Source organism: Saccostrea cucullata, unplaced genomic scaffold, assembly GCF_032062105.1.
Source record: "Saccostrea cucullata isolate Sc308-1 unplaced genomic scaffold, CSIRO_AGI_Scuc_v1 ctg3865, whole genome shotgun sequence".
In the NCBI taxonomy this organism is placed as follows: domain Eukaryota; kingdom Metazoa; phylum Mollusca; class Bivalvia; order Ostreida; family Ostreidae; genus Saccostrea; species Saccostrea cuccullata.
The window spans coordinates 11,178-30,730 of NW_026937281.1; the positions used below are offsets into that span (position 1 = coordinate 11,178).

Genomic DNA, 19,553 nt, shown 5'->3' on the forward strand with positions numbered 1-19,553 from the left:
CCGGGTGCGTTCTAAATCGTCACAGTCTGCTTACCACAACTGCACGGACTGACAATATATTGTGTGTTTGTTTTGCTTTCAAACATGTCTACTCTGAATTTTCTGGATTATAGTATTGATATTTTTCATTTATACACAACGAGATAGCCACTTTTCCTAAGGATTAAGAATATAAAATTAATTTGTAAAAGTGCAAGGATGTGTCAATCAAACCCGCCAAAAAATTTGAAATATTAATATCTTTTATATGAAATAAGATTTTTAATTAATTTTTGTGTGAAATGCTAATAAAATGCATAAGCCGTAATATTATAGAGAAAATAATAACTTCAAAACTGTGTCCATGTACCTTTATACACAACTTTCAAGAATATTGTTGTTGGGATAAATACTAAATATTAAGAAAATATGATGTGAGATTTGTATTTAACTTACACTGATAACATTCGTCGAGGTGAGCTTCGAAATCTTTGATTACCTATGTTTTATGAAAGACATCATTTTTACATATGTTGATACATACTGATGAGAGATATGCAACTGCATCAACATTTTAACCTTGACCTTTCCTTTGACTTTTGACCTCACATTTCCTAAATCAGTGTCAAACTTCAAATGCTGATACATACTGACGTAAGCAATTCAACTGCATCAACAATTTTCAATTTTAACCTTGACCTCACTTTTATCAAATTGTGTATAAGTTAGTCTTTAATTAAAGACATCATTTCTTGATATTTTTAACTTCTTATGTTGATACATATTGATGAGGGATATGCAACTGCATCAACATTTTTGACCTTGACCTTTGCTTTAACATTGACCTCACTTTTCCTCAATTAGTGTCAAACGGCATAAGCTGATAGATATTGAGGTAAGCATTTCAAGTGTATCATCATTTTTTACCTTTACCTTTCATTTGACCTTGACCTCACTTTTATCCATTTTTGTTTAAGTCAGTTTTAAAGAAACCATTTATAATTATATTTTCAACTTCATTTGCTGATACTTAATGATGAGAGCTTTTCAACTGAATCAACAGTTTTTGACCTTGGTATTTCCTTTGACCTTGGCACACTTTAATGAAATTAGTGTCAGACTTCATATGCTGATATATACATACTAATGTAAGTAATTCAGCTGCATCATTATTCAAGATATTCTGATCAAATTTTATACACATACAAATTTTCATGTTGCTTTACTAATATATATTATATATCCTCGGTGGGGCATTCATGTCCTATGGACACAATTCTAGTTTGACAATGAAAAACAATAAAGATGGTGCCTGTCCTAAAAGGTTTAACTGTCTCAGTTTGATTCTACTGAAGTTAACAACCCACAGAATCACAGTGAGTCAATCCCCTCAAGACATATAGATAATCTAACAGGTACACTGTACAAATGCTATGATACATTTACAATGAAAACAATCATCTTCTGGGGGGAATTAGGCTTTCTATTTTTTATATTATTTTCTTATCAATGAAAAGATTTACAGAATTTGTGTGCCCTAAAACTAAAATATGTGTTTGTAGGGGAGATTTCTTAAAGATTGAAAATACTATGCCCGTACTTAAAACTAAAGGGTGCAAAAATTGTAAAATGTGACCTCATCAGCAGATAATTTGACTCATCAACGGTTCATCTGTGGTTTAGATTTTTTCTGTCTGGTAAAATATATTCTAAGAATTTTCCTCAGAAGTTTTAAAAGGTAGTTTATAGCAAAATAAATATTCTTTACTTAAAATCTTGTATTTCATTTCTCTGACACCTAAAAATTGTTCCTGATTAAAATTTTGTACTGATATATTATTGTATTGATGTTACAGAGTACAATGTATCATTTTTCTGACACACAAGTACCTGTTTCTGTGATTGTGAGCCGTTTGTTGTCACCCAGGTCTACAGGGACACCATTTTTGAACCACTCGATATCAAACTTGTATCCATTAGCATCCGCTTGACACTGCATAATGACAGGTTTCTCTTCCTCAACAGATTTTAGCTCTGGATTTACAATGATTTTGGGATATTCTTCTGGAAATTCTGTAAATATATATATATATATATATATGAAAGTAAAGATAGGTTATCTTTGGCCTTATTTATTGATAAATAGTGCAACAAATTCTTTCTCTAAATAAGCTAACCCATATTTCTAGTGTTAAAACATTTCAGTACGTGCGGAATTCCACATTCAACTGAAAAAAAAGTGTCAGAATCCCTCCATCTATGACATTTGTTTGACAACTGAATGTTTAGTATCTCTAAAAAAAGATCACTAGTGAATAGAAATCTTTATATTGAGGTATATATACCATTAAATTAATTTTTAGAACAAACTTAGATGAATAGTTCTGCACTCATCAATGATAAAACTCCTGATTAGTTTAAAAATCTTGCTGAAAAATGTTTTCTTAACATGATAACAAAATGCCAACTTGTAGGAAGAAAATATATACACGGAAGTAAGATTTTTATAGGGATGGTCCAGAAGAAAGACAGAGAGCAGGGAATTATGGGTAGACTGGGTAGATGGGAGGATTATGGGAAAGAAAATATATATAGGCATCGTCAAACAACAGTGGAAAACTGCAGAAAGTATACAAAGTTTGTCTTATATGCTGCAATTATACAAAAGACCACATCTATTCAAAATTTGAAAATATTTGAAAAAAGCTGAAATAGTTGACAATTGCTCACCTGCAATATTGAGCAGTACTGTATAAATGCTGATGAATGAAACTTTAACATTTTCTCCAAAACCCCACTCTTTCTCAAAATAAAATTCTTATACAAAAGGTATGAGATGTAGAGTATAGTGACCAAGCAACATCAAAACTTTCAAACCACACAGTCATCAACCCCTACCTAATGTCTTCTTACCGTTTCCTTCCCTGTCAATGCGGTAAACCTTCAGATGCCCCGTACTCCTAGCTGGATCCCCCACTCCATTCTCCGCCACACAGGTAAAGGTACTCCCACTGTCCTTATTCCGAACGGTCTCAATCCTCAAAACGCTACCATACGGCATGTCAAATACTTTGAATCGGTTCCTCCCTATGTTCAGTTTTCCCCCATCCTTTTCCCAGTAAAACGTAGGTTGTGGATTTCCAGAGGCTTTACAGACAAAACTGACCACTAATTCCTCAGCCACGGTCAAGTTCCGAACTTCCTGGGTAATTTGTGGTGCAACTAAAAAATACAATGGGAAATCATGGATAAGTTACGATTCTCTTGAGAGGGTTAATCTTTGTGGAGACACTATAACACACATGCTTGTAAAGACATACATTCATATCAAAAACACAGGTTCAGAGACAACTTAAAACTTTCAAGGCATTTTCATACACCTTGAAGAGTATACTCTTCAAGATGTATGAATATGCCTTGAAAGTTTTAAGGGATGGGCATCGCCAAAAAATTCGTATCGCGATATATCACGATTTTTTCCCACAATATCACGATAATATCATGATATTTTTAAAAACAGTTTTTACAATGATTTTATATGAAAAGTCATTATTTTTCTAAAAAATATGCTAGAAAAACAAAATTTTACTTTATTGAATTATGTTTTGATGGTAAGATGTCGTTCTTTTCACTTTTTACATTTTTCATACGTTCTGTAATTGTAATTTGAAAGATTGAACAAATAAATGAATAATTTCTGGACTTTATAATATGTACCTAAAGACCGGTATTTAGGTCTCCGTATCACGATACGTATCACGCAACAAAAAATCATGATATACCGGTATACCGATAAAATCGCACATCCCTATTCAGACAGAAGAGTTTTTCAAAAATACTATATAGTGTATCATTTATCAATGTAAAGTAGTCATATGTTGCCTGAATAACAACTGAGGATGAATCTGAGGTACCGGTTTTCTGTATATCTTTGGAAATACTTATAGTGACAGTTATATTTAAACTATTCTCAAAATTAAGTCTTTACAATGCATTCAGCAGCAACACCACCCCCAACCCCTTTTATGTTTTATAGATTTTTGTATTAAGTGTATGAAAATTCCTTTAATTGCAAACAAGCTAAGGCCAAAAGAAAATAAATAATCTTGTTTCCTGTCCCCTGACCAAAAAATATAAGGTAAGTTGGTAGGAAAAAAATTTTATTTTGAGAAAAATTTTTATTTTTAATACTCGATCAATGAATGCATTGTTTGTTAATAAAGATTTTTATTAAGTAAAGGTATCCTGTACACTTGTGATGTGTTAGTTCTATAAATATTGTTGGTTGACTTTATGTATTTCAAGAAAATAGCCCCCAAAATTTGAAAATGTAAAAAAAAAACTGTTTGGGTCGGAATGTAAAATGTAAGGTAGGTCGGGTGACAGGAAACAAGGCCAAAATAAAATTAATGTTTGTTTGGAATTGCCTCCCGCCTCATTGAAATGCCCCATACTGAAAAATTTTATTGACCAAAAGTAGGAAGATTTTTCTTTTATTTAATCAATTTTTTTACCGTTTATCACATGCACCATACAAAACACTGAAATGTAGTGTCAGATCTATGCAAAATTGATGGTAGATACTTTTTAAAGTCAGAAAATGTATTCACTGTTTGCTGAGATTTTTATCAAAAAATTAAAATTATCTTCAATTTTGAAAAAAAAAATTCCCTCCCTCCCTCTTCTGTCTGAAACCCTTCAGGCAGCAATTCCAAACAAACAATTTTTCAAGGATGGCCCAAGAGCATATTTTATTTTGGCCTAAACAATACATTATGTTCATACTTTTATATTATTCATTATGCAGCAGACTACACATATTTTCTCTGTTAACAATTTAATATTCATGATGCCTTTCACGTAACATTCACATAACTCAATATCACATTACATAATACAATATAATTGTTATCTAACTTCTTTACATATGACATAATTTAGGAGAAACCAGACGTCTCTGTCGAGACTGAAGCTATACTGGTTTGTACTTATAGCAAAAGAAGAGAAAAGTAGCAGTTGGGAATTGAAACTTTACAACAGCAATAAATAGAATAATTTTTATGTTCTTTATCTTTAAGTGTAGTCTACTTGTATGCCACATTATATTATAATCAGACTAAAACTGTATTTGGGGTATGTATATGGGCCACATCGCTCACCTGAGAAGCTTTGACCATTCCGTTCTTTACCAGATTTCCCCCTTGTAATACATTGTGACCCCACCCTACACCACTGATCATAATTTAGACAATTTGAAATTTACACTACCCCAGAATGCTTTGATTCCCCATTGCAAAACTTTGATTCCCCATTGTGACCCCGCCCTACCCTCGGGGCCATGATTAGAACAATTTTGAATTTACACTACCCCAGGATGCTTCCACATAAGTTTCAGCTTTTCTGGCCCGGAGGTTCTTGAGAAGAAGATTTTCAAAGATTTTTCATATATATTTCATATATATTTCTATGTAAAACTTTGATTCCCCATTGTGCCCCCCCCCCGACCCCCGCGGGTCATGATTTGAACAATATAGAATCTACACCACCCCAGGATGCTTCCACATAAGTTTCAGCTTTTCTGGCCCCGTGGTTCTTGAGAAGAAGATTTTTAAAGATTTTTGCTATATATTTCTATGTAAAACTTTGATTCCCCATTGTGGCCCCGCCCTACCCCCGGGGGTCATGATTTTAACAATTTAGAATCTACACCATCCCGGGATGCTTGCACCTAAGTTTCAGCTTTTCTGGCCCATTGGTTCTTGAGAAGAAGATTTTTAAATATATTTGCTATATATTTCTACGTAAAACTTTGATTCCCCATTGTGGCCCCGCCCTACCCCCGGGGGTCATGATTTTAACAATTTAGAATCTACTCTACCCTAGAATGCTTTCACATAAGTTTCAGCTTTTCTGGCACAGTGGTTCTTGAGAAGAAGATTTTTTAATGACTCCACCCTATTTTTGTCTTTTCTTGATTATCTCCCCTTGTGAGGAGACATGGCCCTTCATTTTAACAATTTAAATTTCCCTTTATCCAAGGATGCTTTGTGCCAAGTTTGGTCAAAATTGGCCCAGTGGTTCTTGAGAAGAAGTCGAAAATGCGAAAAGTTTACAGACGGACAGCTAGACAGACGGACAGACAGCTCAGGTGAGCTAAAAATGATAAACAGAATTGTGTATCTAAGTGTAGTCTACTTCTGTGCAAAATTAAAATCAAAAACTGTTGTACAGATTTGTGTATCTTAGTGTAGTCTATTTGTGTGCCAAGTTATATTGAAATCAGACCAAAACTGTAGGAGGAGTAGCATTTTGGAACAATTTCACAGAAATTTCTATTTTTAGTAACCACAGCAACACCGTTCATCGAAATTAAAAACCGATACACAGAAATATGTATCTTAGTGTAGTCTATTTGTGTGCCAAGTTATATTGAAATCAGACCAAAACTGTAGGAGGAGTAGCATTTTGAAAAATTGTTTACAGAAAGACAGAAGGACGGATGCCGGACTCATTACTATCGCATAAGCTCTTCTGGAACCCATTTTTACAAAAGAACTTACGACTAAGACCAAAAACTTCAGATTGTTGTAATACTTTGCAAAATTAATATTTCTCTTTGAAATTGTTTGTGTAAGATATCATACCACATTCCTCTTAAAAAGTTTAAAATATTTTTCGATATAACGTTTATTCAAATTTATACGAAAAATCAAATTTGGTCTTAAGTCGTAAGTCCTTTTGTAAAACGGGCCCCCTGGTCTCTGAATTCTAAAGCATGTAACAGCTGACAAAGTTACAAAAGAAGTAAGTTGTAGTTGCAGTGTGCTATATCCAAAGACTATACTGTATATTTACAATATGTCCAAGTACATGTATATACAATCTTTAAAACAAAAGCTAACATGTGTCTACAATAAGGCAAGGAAAAATTAATTTTAATATTCAGACAATGTTGACTTGTGAATACAACACCAACAAAATATGTTGCCAAAATCATCCGTTAGGGTGATATAGGTTACCACCAATGTACAGAGAGATAAAAGGTTTGATGCCCATTCCCTATGGCTCGTCCCAGAGGCCACTTATTGGCAAGTTCAGATAGACATGTCAAGCACTAAATAGTACAACGGATGGGTGTATACAGTTCAATTTCAGGTGAATTCATTTTGTTTAAAATAAAGACACAAATTAGGGTAAGGACCAAGTTTGACAAGCCTTTGGGATTATATACGTCGATCAATTATTAGCTCCTGTGATATTCTATTTAGCTGCTATTTAATTGCATTATGTGTGAGTGATTAAAGAAAATGTCATTGGTTCAATAAATTTTGAATTTCCCATCCTCTCTTTCATAGAACTTCATGTGACACAAATCTTGATTTTCTGACAATGTCCGTTTATTAACTGCATATCACTTTTTATTTGCAAAACTTTATTTTCTCGTAATCACGCGAAACAGTGTACATGTGAAAATATTATTCTTGCACACGTTAGTATTCTGTAAGATTATATAGTCTAAGAGCAGTTAAACCACAATTTGTGAAAATTTTGTCTCGCTAATAAGGAGTTAACTAATATCCTGCGAAAATAAGGTTTGGTGATCTACAGTATTTTAAGCACTTTTAAAAGGCAACAAAGTACATTCTCCTTATTAAAAAGAAATACTTTTTAGTTTCAGATTATAATATATAAAATATAACTATGTGGATTTAAATAATATTTTTAAAGCATTTTTGATACCCACCTCCTTTAAATATAAACAGCTAGTAAATGTTAATAATGTTAATAAGAACCAAGAGGAGAGAAGGGCTTTACACGTTCTGATTGGTAAGATGTGACTTGCCATATCTTACAAATCATACCGTGTAAACAGGAAAATCATATGACAGATATGTAGTCAGATGGAGTCTGAGAATATGGAAAAGAGACATGCTGTATTCCGATTCCATCTGGCAAGTCAGATTGTTTTAACCAATCATTGATAAGGTCAGAGAGGTTGATCTATATAAAGAAGAATTAACATGTGAATTTTTCCCTCACTTCTTCTCCAGAGATAACTCAATATCAATTAATCTTATTTATTGCAATTAAAATGTGGGAGAAATCCTGGGAGGACATTTTCTATTGGCTGGACAGAACTGAAATTGACTTACAGAACAGACTGAAAAGATTAGTAGAACTATATCTAGAAGAAGTAGATTTATTAAGACACAAATGGCTATTAAACTATCATTATCCTCCATTGTGAAATGTAAACAAAAAAATTTTGGAGGGAAATATTAATGAACTTCATGTCTGACAAATCATACTGTGTAAATCAAACACTGGAGTCAGATGTGAAACCACATCTGAAATCACATCTAACAAGTCAGACGGTGTAAATAGGGCTTTAAGCCAAATTAACATAAGGAAGCATCACTGAATATCGACAAAGTCCAAGCCAATGTGGCCCTAAATCTAATATTGATGTAAAATTCATTATTGATCGTCTTTTGAGTTCATATTTGGACACTCACTGAAAGAAAATATGAAACTAGGGACACTAGTGAAGTAATGCTTTAACAAGGAAAGGGGAGGTAAATTATGTATGACTGGGGATGGGGGACTATAAAGAAACAACAGCGTGTCATGTTTTATTTCAATAAATTCACTCTGACTGGGGATTCCATATCCCCAAGGAAGATGTATCAAATAACCAAATAGGTGCTGCAAATAAAAATAACATATATATAAAAAAGATCTACATGTATATCAATCTCTACCCAGAGGTCCCAGAGTTGTCGTTCGCTTCGCTACAACACGTGTGGAATGATAACTCTCGGTAGAGATTGCATGTGTACGTAAATCAAATATTCAGATGACTGTCAATGTAAGAGATTTACTGGAAGTACCTGTATTTGAGTGAAGCTGTAGGACAGAGAGAGGGGGCTGATATAAATAAAAGAGAAATGTAAAGAAATCTTAGGGAAGTAAAAAAAAATTCAATGGACAATGTCTGTAATTTGGGAAATATTTGCGCAACTCTTAGGGTCTTGATTGTAAGCAATGTCAGTATTTTAAGACCAACAAACAAGTCATCGATAAATATTCATGCACAACCAGAGTCACAAAGACTCTCCGATATTGCATTGCTGGTATACTTTCTATCTTGCTATCAAAAAGGACCCCTTGATAAAAATCTTCTTCATATTATTCCCTTCAGACAACTGATTCATATGTTTGATATCACTGGTGACAAGTTCAATAGTGGCTTGGCCGTGTGTCGGGAGATGGAACTATAAATAATGTCTAGATCGGGCCTGTCAGTCCTATCTCAAAATACTCAGGATCAGCTCCTCAGATTTTAAGAGTGTAACGGTAGGCAAGAAATAAATCTTTTATTTAATTCACTTAAAGATACTTCAGTAATCTGCAGTGGCATTGTTACGCTATAATAAATGCAGTGTACAACCTTTTAAAGAGGTTATCTATGGGGCGCCGTTTTGGTATTTACTGCCAAAAAAGTGATATCACCTATTTGAATAGGTGATATCACCTATTCAGTTGGTGATATCACCTATATAGGTGATATCTATGGCAAGCCAAAATCACAAAAATGAGCAAAACATAGTTTAACAGTCGATAAACTCAAAGGTTTATTGGTTGTAAACTATAGTTTACGGACTGTAAACTATAGTTAACAACGATAATCTATATTTTACATTTGTAAACCATAGTTAACGCGATAATCTATGTTGCACAACCGTAAACTATACTTCAAGCCAAAAACAATCATTTATGATTGCAAAACATAGATTATCTGATAAATACAGTTTCACGATTGTAAACTATGGTTTACTACTCTTAATTATAGTTAACGATCGTAAATTATAGCTTACAGACGTGAATCTATGTTTATCAACCAAATCTATTGTTAACGTTTTATTACAGACAGATAAACTTAGATTAGCATTTGTAAACAATAGTTAACAACCATTAAATATAGTTTTACAACTGAAAACTATACTTAACGAATTGTTAACTATAGTTCACGGTTTGTTTACTAAAGTTTACAGTCGATATACCTAGTTAATCAATTGTGAAACTATGTTTAGCATGCAAAATTCACAAAAATGAGCTAATCATAGTTTCTCAGTCGATAAACTAGGTTTATTTTTGCTAAACTATAGTTTACGGACTGTAAACTATAGTTAAACTGTAAACTATAGTTAACAACGTTAATCTATATTTTACATTTGTAAACCACATAGTTAACGTGATAATCTATATTTCACAACCATAAACTATACTTAACATCAAAAACAATCATTTGCAATCGCAAAACATAGATTATCTGATAAATACAGTTTCACAATTTGTAAACTATGGTTTACAACTCTTAACTATAGTTAAAGATCGTAAATTATAGTTTACAAACATGAATCTATGTTTATCAACGAAATCTATTGTAAACGTTGTATTACAGACAAACTTGCTTAGCATTCGTAAACTATAGTTAGCTACTGTTAAATATAGTTTTACAGATGAAAACTATACTTATGGCACGCCAAATTCACAAAAATGAGCAAAACATAGTTTCACAGTAAATAAACTAGGTTTATCGGTTGTAAACTATAGTTTACGGACTGTAAACTATAGTTAACAACGTTAATTACATCTGTAAACTATAGTTAACGCGATAATCTATGTTTCACAACCGTGAACTATACTTAACACCAAAAACAATCATATGCGATTGCAAAACATAGATTATCTAATAAATAAAGTTTCACGATTGTAAACTAAGGTTTACAACTCTTAACTATAATTAACGATTGTAAATTATAGTTTACAGACGTGAATCTATGTTTATCAGCAAAATCTATTGTTAACGTTTTATTACAGACAGATAAACTTAGATTAGCATTCGTAAACTATAGTTAACAACCGTTAAATATAGTTTTACAGGTGAAAACTGTATTTAACGAATTGTAAACTATACTTCACGATTTGTAAACTATAGTTTACAGTCGATAAACCTTGTTTATCAATTGTGAAACTAGGTTTAGCACGCCAAATTCACAAAAATGAGCTAATCATAATTTCACAGTCGATAAACTAGGTTTATCGGTTGTAAACTATAGTTTACGGACTGTTAACTATAGTTAACAACGTTAATCTATATTTTACATTTGTAAACCATAGTTAACGCGATAATCTATGTTTCACAACCATAAATTATACTTAACACCAAAAACAATCATTTGCGATCGCAAAACATAGATTATCTGATAAATAAGGTTTCACGATTTGTAATCTATGGTTTACAACTCTTAACTAAAGTTAGCAATCGTAAATTATAGTTTACAGACGTGAATCTATGTTTATCACAAAATCTATTGTTAACGTTTTATTACAGACAGATAAACTTAGATTAGTATTCGTAAACTATAGTTAACAACAGTTAAATATAGTTTTACAAATGAAAACTATACTAAAGGAATCGTTAACTATAGTTTACGGTTTGTAAACTATAGTTTACAGTCGATATACCTAGTTTATCAATTGTGAAACTAGGTTTAGCTAAATTTTGTGAATTTGGCGTGCCATATATACTTAACGAATTGTTAACTATAGTTCACGGTTTGTAAACTATAGTTTACAGTCAATAAACCTAGTTTATCAATTGTGAAACTAGGTTTAGCTCATTTTTGTGAATTTGGCGTGCCATAGATATCACCAATTCAAATAGGTGATATCACCTTTTCGATAAGCGATATCACCTATTCGAATAGGTGATATCACCTATTTGATTTGAATTGGTGATATCACCTTTTCGAATAGGTCATATCACCTATTCGTGCTGAATAGGTGATATCACCTATTCGAATAAGTGATATCACCTATTCAAATTGAATAGAATAGGTGATATCACGTATTCAAATGATTTATAAAATAACAACAGCTCCCAAGACTATAGGTCCCTAAATCTTATTTTCTTTCACTTTAGTTTTATAACACATCATTCTAGGAGACAATAGCTTACAGTTTTGCATTTAATCTTAATAGAAATTGTAGTTTGTTTTGCTCACAAATTAATTTATTTCACTAATCTATCAAGTAAACTTTAAGAAAAATTGGAAAAACGCATGAAAACTGGGTAGTCCAAATTTCCTTGGTTCCAGTGGTTATCTGTATATTATAGGGAGCATTCATTACTTAATGTTGTACGAAATTCAAATAGGTGATATCACCTTTTCGAATTGGTGATATCACCTATTCAAATTGAATAGGTGATATCACCTATTCCAATAGGTGATGTCACTTATTTGAATAGGTGATATCACCTATTCAGCACTAATAGGTGATATCACCTATTCAGCACGAATTGGTGATATCACTTATTCAAATATGGATGGAAATATCAAAATCTGGATATTAAAGTTTATTCTCTGAAAGGTAGAAGAATAATGACCTTGATTGTGGTAGAAAATTGCTACAGACATTGTTGTGCCAGATAGAAATTTTTTGTTAGACTGGACTCATACCTTTACATGAGCACCCCCCTAGACCCCCAGAACACCTGAATTCCAAGCCTACTATCAATGTTTGCTGCTTTATTAGTTAACTTTGTTCCTGCTAACAAACAAGACCATATGTTTCAGGATTCTCTATAGTCAGGAAATATGGCTTTTAATTAAAAATTTTCATAAAAATTTCATGAAAGCACTCATTCTGTTTCCTATCCCATTATATGAAAGAGACAGAACAATGCTCTTTGAAGTACACAAACATGAGTGTTCAGTAAATCACTAAATGGCATAAACCTATGCAAGAATGTTTATTGACCAAAAATTTCTTTGGTGTTCTCAAAGTACAAGACACATTTTAGTTTTCTTTATTCTGCATTTGTCAATTTTATTTCAGAACAAGGTAACATGGTAACTAGGCCTAAAGAATAGAACGGATGCTGATGGCTAGTGGTTGATCAATGATACCGGTATGATGATAGATATATATTCCACTTCATTACAGAAATATCAAACAATATCAATGGAATATCCATAAATATTTAATCTTGACATCATTCAAAAGGGAGATAAATCAGTGGTCATCATTACCACGTGCAGTACGTCTTTTTATATTTGAATTTTAAAGAGAAAGCTTGAATAAATGCCCCATCATTTAAAAAATTTGAATCAAAATATGTATCTGAGTTATAATCGTCATGAACTTTTTCCAATGAAAGATGTATGTTTATCTCCTGAAAAAGGATATCCTAATACTATGAAATTTGAAATTCCCAAAGATGTAAATATTGAGCTAAAGTTGATTTATTGAAGTGTGTGAATTGTTGATGTGTGAATTCTAACATTTCCAAAATTGGTGAAATATTAAAGTGACTCACCATACTTCTCTGCATAGATGGCCACAGTGCTCAAAAGCACCGCTGCAGCAAAGGTATTATTCAGATTCAGAACGTCATTCATCGTCAGCACAGCATTAAAGCTGCAAATACTAATTCTATTTTACCTGAAAATTGAAACAATACACAAAAATACAACATCAAGTTTTACCAACTCTGAATTTTTTTATACCACCAACAGAAAATTTTGACCACCATGAGTTCTTTGTTAGAGTTGTTTCAGTAAAATATTGTCCACATTGAAGTAAAGTAGATTATCTGTTAGTATTAAGGTATATCACTCGTGAAATTTGTTAAATCAAGGATTTATTGAGATGTATATTTTGGATAAGTACTCATAAAGAGTGACTCAAAATCGACGAGGAAATAGGGGGGGTCAGTGTTCATCTTACTGATCTACGGTAAAATGAAGTTGACCTTTTTGCACTTAATTTTAACTCTTTGGTTAATTAGTTAAACCTTTATTATATTTTATCAAACGTAACCATGACAAAAAATATGATCTTATTTTACGTAAAATATTTTGAATAATATTTATCATTGAAAAAATTGTGCAAATTAATGCGCGTAAATAATTGTGTGACCTTTTTGCACTAAAAAGTAACATATTTTGGCGTATTAAAAAACTAAATAGGCAATAAAACATTTTCTTAAATCAAGCTTTTTACAACTTATGTGCTGATCAGTCACAAGTATCGAGTACTTTAAAATAATGAAAGAAAAAGTTGGGGTCAGTGATGTTACTTTTGATATATTGGTCAAAATATGTGATTTTAAGGCAAAAAATGATGTAATTTTATACTGACTTATTTGACATCTCTTCATTTTTTGGCAAAGTTTGTTGAGGGAAGGTATAAAAGTTGTTCTAAAAATATAAATTGAGACCCATATTTAATATTCCTAGCGTATCATAACGGAAAATATTCTCCGAGTAAAGTTAGGAGAGGCTAAAGTTTCAAAATATTAAATTGAATAAATGTGCAAATTTGCAGAATTTTATACTAAATATCCTTCCACCACAAAAAATAGTCCGTCATGAATTTTGCTTTTTTGTAAATTTTTGAGCAGTTTTTTCATTGAATGTTAAAACATTAACATTGTTGAAATTAAATATGTTTGCGCACGGTGTTGGTATGTATTGACGTTACGTCAAAATAACATTAAAAAAAGTCATAACGTTGTTATAACGTTTTGAACCTTACACATGCATATTTTAGATCTTAAAATGAATATTATTTTTCAAAAAAATAAAAGGGCACATATAATGTCCATGCAATGTTTGAACCTTCAATTTGAAATAATTAGATGTTTATTAATAAATAAATTGTAAATTTTAATTACTGAAAAGTCAAAGGCATTCAGTAAATATCCTTTATTCCTCTTCCTACTTGTTTCTCACTTTGTTCTGTCTGTCTTATAAAGAGAAAACACATAAGTAGTTTTTCCTTTCAACCTAGCTCCTTCAATTTTTTTTTTTCAGTTAGGTCATCACAAGTTTTCTATTTCTATATAGCGTTCACATGCGCCTTGGGTGTATAGTATGGCAAGCCCTTTTACTATTTATTCGTGAAATAAAAAATTTCTCTCAATAAGAGAGATATCTCTCTAGCATAGAGAGATATCTCTTTAGCTTATAGAGATATCTCTTTGACTAAAAGAGATATCTCTTATACTAATAGAGAGATATCTCTTTAAACAAAAGAGATATCTCTTATGTGAGAGAGATATCTCTTTTTACTTAGAGAGATATCTTTATAAGCTGAGAGAGATATCTCTTTAAGCTAGAGAGAGGTATCTCTTAAAGTTAGAGAGATATCTCTTTAACAAGGTTAAAAGAGATATCTTTCTTAGTTAGAGAGATATCTCTTTAGATTTTCAAAAAGAGATATCTTTGTAAGCTAAAGAGATATCTCTTTTCCAGTGATGCTTAAAATAGAATAATTAATTCTCCACTTTAAAACGAAAGCGAAACAGGAAGTAAAGTCTCTGGAATAGTTTCGATGTTATAAGAAAAAAGACTGAGTGCTCAATTAGCAATTACCCAGAATAATATATGTACTGTAGACAAAAATGCTATAAAAATTCTTTTTTGAAACAACAAATAATAATGGTAACTTCGTTGATAAAAATGCGTTTAATATTCAGGAAAACGAAAGTAATTAAGCATATATTTAATCTCAAATACAACTGACCGAATTTTCTCAGCTTATGAAATAATCAACTATTTCTAATAAAAACACTGAATTACTTCCATTTTTAATAAAGATATAATAAAAAGCTTACTTCCGGTAAAGGGAGAAGTAATTTCAAATGGAATTTTAATAAAAATAATACAGAAAGATATCTTTTTGCAATTAAGAGATATCTCTTTTCGAGATATCTCTTTTAGACACTTTTGAAAGATATCTCTTTCACTTTGAGAGATGTCTCTTAAGATAAACTAAGAGAGATATCTCTTTTACTTTAAGATATATCTCTTTAACTTGGAAAGATATCTCCAAAAGTAAAAGAGATATCTCTCTAGGTGAAAGAGATATCTCTTTAACGTTTAGAGATACTGTAGATTCCTTATTTTTTCGCGAGTACTTTTTATCGCTAACTGGCTCTTAAACGTCAAATCGCGAGAATTATAATTCGCGAATGGACGGTTGATCAATAGATTTTACATAGATTTCAGCACTATATAAATAAAAGCGAGTAATATTTTTTTGCGAGGGATGCTTCTCGCTAAATTACGCGGAAATTAATTCTCGTTTAATTAGGAAATATCTCTTTTAAAAAAAGAGATATCTCATTATTTTCTAAAAGAGAAAAAGATGTCTTTTCAAATGGAAGAGATATCTCTCTAACAAGAGGCCCAGGGGCCACAGCGCTCACCTGAGCACATCGGCTAAACAAAAAGCACATATCAGATCAGAACTGAAAGTTTACTGGGGAGGGGGGGGTTGAATTTTAACCCCCCAGGGGGTCATGATTTGAACAAATTAGAATCTACACTACCTGAGGATGATTCCATTTAAATAGAAAAATATCACTAATCATGGCTTTGAAGTAATTGAAAAGAAGATTATAAATATATATATATCCCTATGTAAAATTTTTCGGCCATTTTGGCCCCACCCTAGCCCCAGGGGTCATGATTTGAACAAAGATGAATCTACACTACCTGAGGATGATTCCACATGAGTTTAATCTTTCCTGGCCCAGTGGTTCTAAAAGAAGATTTTTAAAAGATTTTTCTATATATTCCTATGTAAAACTTTACCAAGATAGCAGGGGTGAAAGATTTGAACAAAAGAATCTAAACTACCTGAGGATAATTCCACATGAGTTTCATCTTTCCTGGCCCAGTGGTTCTTGAGAAGAAGATTTTTAAAAGATTTTTCCTATATATTCCTATGTAAAACTGTAAACTATATATCCTGTGTTGCTGTGCATGAAAAAAATGTCATTTTTACTTTTAAACATTATATATTTGAACAAACTTGAATCTACACTACCTAGGATGATTCCATACAGTTTCACTTTCCTGGCAAAAGTATTTTTGATAAACTTAGAAGATTTTTTTTAAAAAATTTTTCTCTAATAAATTATTATCTACTTGAAAAGCAGTAAAAATTGCATTTATGTTTTTGCGAAGTATTTTGCACAGTGAATAGTAGTAGGCAAGGGCCATTGACAAATTAGTGGTTCTTGAGAAGAAGATGAAAATGTGAAAATCACACACGACAAATCGACTACGACCTTGACAACACGACGACAACAACGACAGACTTAACGAAGAAAATTTTAATTGTGAAAACTGTAATGAGCCTTAAGCGGGTCATTGTCATTAATCAAAACAATATAAAATCTCTCTCAGGTGAAATCTCTCAATCAAGAGATATCTCTTTGTAATTGAAGGCTTGATATCTCTTAAATGAGAGATATTTTTTTAAGTTGAGAGATATCTCTATTTTTTAAGAGATATCTCTTTAAAATGAGAGATATCTCTGTAATTTTAAGATAAATTTTATTTTCTGAATAAATAGTAAAAGGGCTTGCCATAGTATAGAGAAAAAAAATGATCTAATAAAAATTGAATTTTGATAAATAGTTTTGAAGCAAGAGGTTCTGCGTGAAATTTTCCAAAAAATTGACGAGTGACCTACCTTTTAAGTATTTCTCAAACAAATTAGCATCCACAGTGATGCGGTAGTAGTACAGTGTAAGCTTTTATACGCTCCCTCATTAAATTTTGCACATCTAGTTTTGCACATCGCTGACGTCATGGAACGGGCGACAGTCACCAAAATATCAATGAGGAGAAAGGGGGCGGATCACACCGCAGGGGGTGTAATTCTTTTTTGAAATACGATTAATAAAAAAAATGAGGCGGACCACACCACAGGATTTTATGACGTATAACCGGTAAATTTAAGAATGAATAATTGATACAGTGTATGTATATATGTGATTGTTTTAAATACAATATATTCAATTTCTTTATTGATTCACCAAACATGTTGGCATACAACCATGTTATATAACTTCATTTTGTAGGGGGAAAAATGTCTTGTAACGGGATTATATATTAACAGCACACGTTTATTTATTTGATAGGGTGACATGTATGGTATGTCATACTGAGCGACATAAGAGATATGAAAAATGTGTGTACAAAAAATATGAACAGCTGTTAAAAGTTGTACTTCTATAAGCCATACGCAAGAGTTTTTAACAATGTTGTAGTTATACAACACGTCGGATACACTGATATTTATCATTACAGTGGTGAAAAACCGATGAACACTGTGACGGAGATCCCCGCTGTGTGTATGGCTTATTAAAAGTTCGATGTGGACAGCACTTTACGCGTGAATTTCAATAAATGAGTTTATTTTGTATTTCATTGTTTAAAGGTACATCCAAAAATACAAAATTTATACAATTTTGATCTGATACTTTGGAATAGACCTATATAAAACCTTCAAACTAGTTCTTCATCACGAAAATGTGATCAAAATCCAGGATCCGAAGCAAGTTTAAGAGTTTTCATCCCTTAATGCATCATTTGGGCAAGTTTGGTTTATTTAAGCCTTATAGTTTCTTGGTGATAGACCTGCACCCATATCTTTTACCTGGTCCATTATCTGGAAAATGTATGTCGATCAATTCAGCATCCGGAGCAAGTCCATCAGTATGCATCCTAAGATGTATCATCCATGCGAGTTTGCACAACATAGGGCTAATAGTTACTTAGAAATAAAACCTGCATAAAAATTTAACCTCTTCACTCATCCGTAAAGAAATGTAGGTCAGATTCAGCATCTGAAGCCAGCCTGGTAGAATGCAACCTTAGAAGTATCATCCATGCAAGTTTGGTCATTAAAGAGCTCATAGTTACATGGAAATGAATCCTGCATCAAAAACTTTAACCTGTTCACTCATCCAGAAAATGTAGGTCAGATTCAGCATCCGAAGCAACTCTGGTAGTATGCATCCTAAGATGTATCATCCATGCAATAGTCATTAAAGGGCTCATTGTAACTTGGAAATGAAACCTGCATCAAAAACATTAACCTGTTCACTAATCCATAAAAAGTAGGTCAGATTCAGCATCCGAAGCATGTCTGGTAGTATGCATCCTAAGATGTACCATCCATGCAAGTTTGGTCATTATAGGGCTCATAGTAACTTGGAAATGAAACCTGCACCAAAAACTTTAACCTGTTCACTCAACCGGAAAATTTAGTTCAGATTCAGCATCTGAAGCAAGCCTGGTAATGTGCATCCTTAGATGTATCATCCATGCAAGTTTGGTCAACATAGGGCTTATAGTTACTCGGAAATGAGACCTGCATCAAAAACATTAACCTGTTTCACTCAATCGGAAAATGTAGGTCAGATTCAGCATCTGAAGCAAGTCTGGTAGTGTACATCCTTAGATGTATCATCCATGCAAGTTTGGTCAACACAGGGCTTATAGTTACTAGGAAATGAGACCTGCACCAAAAACATTAACCTGTTAACTCAACCGGAAAATGTAGGTCAGATTCAGCATCCGAAGCAAGCCTGGTAATGTGCATCCTTAGATATATCATCCATGCAAGTTTGCTCAACATAGGGCTTATAGTTCCTTGGAAATGAGACCTACACCAAAAACTGCACCAAAAATGTTAACCTGCTC

At 32.4% G+C, this 19,553-nt stretch overlaps 1 protein-coding gene across 1 annotated transcript; it reads right to left on the reverse strand.

Annotated features, from left to right (window-relative positions):
• Positions 1 to 1,818: 1,818 nt before the first annotated feature.
• On the reverse strand, positions 1,819 to 17,684 carry LOC134247693 (receptor-type tyrosine-protein phosphatase delta-like). The gene is made up of 4 exons (XM_062730023.1): positions 17,536 to 17,684; positions 13,367 to 13,491; positions 2,893 to 3,201; positions 1,819 to 2,052 (listed from the first exon to the last, which is right to left on the reverse strand). The coding sequence occupies exons 2-4, from the start codon at positions 13,446 to 13,448 to the stop codon at positions 1,847 to 1,849; spliced, it is 597 nt and encodes a 198-aa protein (XP_062586007.1). The 5' UTR covers positions 13,449 to 13,491; positions 17,536 to 17,684; the 3' UTR covers positions 1,819 to 1,846.
• Positions 17,685 to 19,553: the final 1,869 nt, after the last annotated feature.

What these genes read in the sequence shown, in the direction of transcription:
- LOC134247693 (XM_062730023.1), bottom strand. Translation starts at nt 13,448, where the DNA reads ATGAATGACGTTCTGAATCTGAATAATACCTTTGCTGCAGCGGTGCTT. An exon ending in CATCTATGCAGAGAAGTATG is followed by an intron (nt 3,202 to 13,366) that starts GTGAGTCACTTT and finishes TGTATTTTTTAG; the next exon opens with TTGCACCACAAATTACCCAG. An exon ending in CATTGACAGGGAAGGAAACG is followed by an intron (nt 2,053 to 2,892) that starts GTAAGAAGACAT and finishes ATATATTTACAG; the next exon opens with AATTTCCAGAAGAATATCCC.